Source organism: Marmota flaviventris, chromosome 2 (assembly GCF_047511675.1).
Source record: "Marmota flaviventris isolate mMarFla1 chromosome 2, mMarFla1.hap1, whole genome shotgun sequence".
Taxonomy (NCBI): domain Eukaryota; kingdom Metazoa; phylum Chordata; class Mammalia; order Rodentia; family Sciuridae; genus Marmota; species Marmota flaviventris.
The window spans coordinates 10,251,417-10,256,068 of record NC_092499.1 but is presented as its reverse complement, the minus strand read 5'-3'; the positions used below and the strand labels follow the sequence as shown (position 1 = coordinate 10,256,068).

Sequence of the window (4,652 nt, the reverse complement as noted above, 5' to 3'; positions counted from 1 at the left end):
TTGATGCCACATGAAACCTCATGATACCAAGTGTGAGGGCACCTGTCAGGGGGTAAACACAATCTCTCTCTCTTCTGGAGGTGGGCAACCTGAGAGCCAAGGCAGTGCCCACTCACCTGGCCTCCTGCTACCTGGTGGGCGGCAGTCACTGGCCAGCAGGATTCCAAGTCCTGGACACAGACATGGCTTCCCTCAGGCTTTCCCTTGAACTGCACCTGAACCTCGCAGGTGGGTGGGGTTTTGCAGCTACAACACCCCATGGCTGGCCCAGGTCTCCAAGGCCACTGCTCAGGCAAGTAGATCTTGTTCTCAAGAGGCACAGGAAGCCAGGGGAACAGAAGAAAAACACCCCTGAGTGTCCGCACAAGACGCTAATTGCTTTGAGGGACACAGGGGGAGAGAGAGGCTAAAAATTATCTGTCAGCTGAGAAAACCAGAGACACAGGTGCAGATGGACACCTGGAGGAAGCAACAGGGACCCAGGGCTCCCTGGCACCACCCACAGGGATCCCGGAGTCCTGAGGGCTGAGGGAGCCAAGGGGGCTGCAGGCAGGTCCGGCAGCCTGGGTGGGCTCGTCCTCAGCCATCTGCTTCCTCCTGGACCACAGCGCGTGGCAACGAACACACGGACTAGCAAACGAGGTGAACACAACACAAAGAGCCCCCACTGGAGGCCTGGGGCCAGTGGAGGCAGGAACCGCAGGACCTGGGAAGGGAGAGAAGAGAAGACGTGCTCAGCGCCAGGAGGGCAGACCGCAGGACGGAGGTTTGGGGTGGGGGTTGCTGGGGGCGTGGCCCCCGGAGGCTCAGGCCTGGCATCGGCACCAGGCAAAGCATGAAGGGGGGTGGGGGTGGGGGTGGCTGGGTCGGAAGACCTAGATTTGAAACCTGGCTCTGCCACCAGAAGTCACTGTAGTGCTTCAAACTGGTCTTGTAACCTCTGACGTCTAAAAGGCCCAGCTAGGCTGATGGGACCATCAAGTCACACGGCTATTTAATACAGTGATGTCTATAAAAGTGTCAGCTGTGACCTGTGCAGCCCTGCTCAGATGGGTGTGAAGCAAAAATTTACCAGAGGGCTCTGACTCTCTAGGTGGCAAAGGAAAGCCTGGGGTGGGGGGGGTGGGCCTCCAGAAGCCTGGCCCAACCCCGGGACCCTCTGGGCAATAGGTGGGGAGGGGTCCACTAAGCCCTCAAGGATGCTCACCATGTCATTCAGGGGTCGGCAGCATTTCCAGGAGCATGTCCTCTACCCTGTTGTACTGAGGGTGGGGACGCAGGAAGGGAGAGAAACAAGGAGTGATCAGACCAGCGCCCTGCCAACTCTCCCTCCATCCCTGCCTAGGCGTTCTAGTGGCCTGGGCAGCAGGCGGGACCTGGGTGGCACAGGTCTTCCCCTTCAGGCTTGGCCTGTGACTGTTGGCCAAAGAGGGTCTCCCTGGGGACCTGAGAGGACAACCAGTCTTCCAGTTGTAACTACTTTCTGATCCAGCCCGTTGCCACCCACGTTGTTAATCCCCTCCATTATTTTAACTTTGGTGCTTGGACAGGGAACACAGAACACAGAGGCCAACATGGGGTGGGAGCAGGGCTGCCCAAGGTCCCCCACTCTGTCCCCGGGGGAGACCTGTGCTTGCCTCGATGTGGTACACTATGCGCCAGAGGCTGGAGTCTGAGCCTCGGTATCTTCTTTCAGGGTACAGCTGATACAACAAAGGCAGGAGGCTCGGAGTCATCTCAGTGGGACTCAGAGGGTTATCCAAGGGGTAGTCTTCCTGGCGCATGAGCACCTGGAGGCTACCCTCCATCTGCAGAGGAAAAAGTAGGGAACACTTTCAGGTCCCGCTCACCAGCTCCTCCAGGCCACCCAGCAGCCCTGGCCTAGACTTACAGGGGCCAAGCACGAGAGGCTGGCGGTCACTGCCCCCAACACTCAGCTCCAGCCACATATGCTCTTCTCAGGGACTCTGGTGGCCAGTAGTCTAGCCAGCCAGGCAGGCCGTAAAAGCACACTTTTTCCAGCCAAGCTGCCAGTGGCTAGGCTAGACCCGGGGGCCCTTCTGCCTGGAGCCCTTTCAGCCATCATGGGATTTTATTTCCTTTCATTTTAAACATTTTGTCCAAGATCCTCTTCTAAACACAGTATCTCAGCTCCCCAGTCTGGTGACAGACCAACCTCACTCCCTACCTACCACTGTCTCCTGCCTGGACTGTGGTGACAACCTCCTGACTTGCCGGGGCCTGTGCCTGCTCTCTGCCCAGCACCTCCCAGCACAGGCAGAACAATTCTGAAAGTCCCAAAGGCCCATACAGCCAGGCCCCTGCTGCCCTGCCCTGTTAGCCACCTTCCACCTCACTCTGGCCACACAGGCTCCTGGCTTTTCTGGGACCTGTACCATTCTGCCTGCTTCTAGAAATCCTCTGCATCTACTGCCTTCCTCGCTTGGAACATTCTCCCCAAAGCTACACGGGACTCGCACCCTTCTTTTAGGGGTCTCTACTCAAATGCATGTCTGTTAAAATATAACAAAGCAATGTGACAGAGTGGAGACGAAACCCACTGGTTTTATCAATAACTGCACATCAGCTTCATTCACCAACTCAAGGACAAAAATATCCACAAAGCCCAACCCTAGGGACTCTCAGCCTCTCAGCCCCATTTTTCTCCTGCACAACTTAGTACTAGCTTCATTATTTTGATACAGTGGGTTTCTGTCACCTTTACTGCAAATCCTCAAGCCCAGAACTGTACTTGGCATATAAACTAGGCACTCACATTTGTTCAGCCAGTATTTCTCCACAAGTGAAAAATAGTTCTATAAAATTGTTACAAATCACTGTCAAAAAAAAAATATTTGGATCACAGTGCAAGGTGTCGGTGCCCTGGAAATCACCATTCTTGTGTTTATAGTCTTTTATATCCTTTAACTATTTTCATTTTGTATTATTCCTCCTTTTTATTAATTTAAGAAAATCCTTCCATATTAGAGATACTGGTTCTTGGATTTACGCGAGTCAGATCCTGCCCCACTGTGTGAGGATGTGTTATTTTTCAGGTAGCATTTATCGTGATTGTGAAAAACTGTCTGGCTTGTGGTTTTGGTGAGCAGATGTTCCCCAACTAGAGATTAAAAAAAGATATTTGCCTAAATTTTTTTCAGATACTTGACTTAAAACAAAGAAAATATTTAACTTGATTTTGGAAAAGGTCTATATGTATATTTAGAAATTTTGGGGGGGGGGTTGGGGGGGTGGTACCAGGATTGAATTCAGGGCACTCGACCACTGAGCCACATCCCCAGCCCTATTTTGTATTTTATTTAAAGACAGGGTCTCACTGAGTTGCTTAGCGCCTTGGTTTTGCTGAGGCTGGCTTTGAACTCTTGATGCTCCTGCCTCAGCCTCTGGAGCAACTGGGCCCGGCTATACTTAGACATTTTAAAGAATAATAAAATTGCAAATTTAGGTGGTAGTAAGAGCCTGTTGCAACCTTATCTTACCTGCTAGCAGCACTACCTTGGACAGGTTTACATGTTTAAGCCTCAGTTTCTCATTAGCAAATTAGAGACATAGTCAACCCTTAATAGCCTTTTCCTGTATACTATATTACATGCATGTTCTAAGGTTTATGTATGGAGTTGCAACAATTTTTGCTTCTATTTCTTTGAGCAAATCCAACCTCTGATGGATAGTACCTTTTTAAAAAAAAATAAGAGTTATATTTCTTACAAAGACCTGTTAACACTAAAGAGTAATCTTAAGGGCTCATACATAAAATGAAGTCAAAGTTTGATACTGCTGTTGCCTGCTAAGTTTATCTGTTCCAAAGCTTCCAGGGGATACAAAAACCCTGCCGTCCAGGGCACAGCTTCTCACACTAGCTTATAGCTATCTACTGAATGTGCTTTTTAAAATACAGATTTCTGGGGCCCACCTAAGCAGACTCTGGTAAGTGACCCATGCACTAATCACTTCCTTTAAAGATATTCCCATTTTATATAAACTAGGACCTTGAAGCCCTGAAGAGTCCTCTTTTGCTCAGCATCATGCATGCTCCGAGACAATAGGTCCCTATCCTTGGCCAACATGCCCTAGCAGTTTTCCCAGCCTCCTGGAAGAACTCTTTTTCATCCTACAGAGCCCAGTTCTAAAAAGTTTCAGCTGGGGCCGCCCTGGACGGACCAGCCTTCTAAGTCTTCGGGCGGTGCCTTCACCATGCGGGACAGGAGAGGCTCCTCTGGGCCCGAGGAACGCGAGGGGCTGGGCCGAGGCTCATTCGCAGGCAGGGCCCGCCCAGGGCTCACGAGGTGTACCTTGATGATGATGGGCAACCAGGTTCGATAGGTCTCGTCCACAAACAAGAGCATGTTCCACCTCCACAGGTGGTCGGGGTCCGGGGGGTAATCCGGTTCGAATGGGAACCCTTCCATGACACCTTTTGTGGCCCTGCAAAAGAGACGGGAGCGGAGCCAGGTGCCGCTGCCCGCTAATGCTGGGCTGCAGGACTGCTGGGCTTTATAGTCTCCAGCGCCGGCGCCCCCTGGCTGCGGGGCGGGAGGAGGCGGGGCTCGAGACGCGTGGGCGGGGATAGGGGCGGGGCGCGAAGCCTTGGTCTCTGCAACCCTGGTAGCATCTAGGAGTGCAGACCCGGT

The 4,652-nt window shown here is 52.1% G+C and overlaps 1 protein-coding gene across 1 annotated transcript; it reads right to left on the bottom strand.

Annotated features, from left to right (window-relative positions):
- Positions 1-1,211: 1,211 nt before the first annotated feature.
- Tcl1a (TCL1 family AKT coactivator A) lies at positions 1,212-4,430 on the bottom strand. The gene is made up of 3 exons (XM_071606232.1): positions 4,215-4,430; positions 1,638-1,808; positions 1,212-1,262 (listed from the first exon to the last, which is right to left on the bottom strand). Exons 1-3 carry the CDS (start codon positions 4,428-4,430, stop codon positions 1,212-1,214), a joined length of 438 nt encoding a protein of 145 aa, XP_071462333.1.
- Between the last annotated feature and the right edge of the window lie 222 nt (positions 4,431-4,652).

Bases quoted from the DNA above. Each gene is read 5' to 3' on its own strand.
- Tcl1a (XM_071606232.1), bottom strand. From the start codon at position 4,430: ATGGAAGGGTTCCCATTCGAACCGGATTACCCCCCGGACCCCGACCAC. The intron at 1,809-4,214 runs GTGAAGGCACCG...TTTCCTCTGCAG, and splicing joins AGCCTCTCCTGTCCCGCATG to ATGGAGGGTAGCCTCCAGGT. The intron at 1,263-1,637 runs GCAAGCACAGGT...CCCCACCCTCAG, and splicing joins GCATAGTGTACCACATCGAG to TACAACAGGGTAGAGGACAT.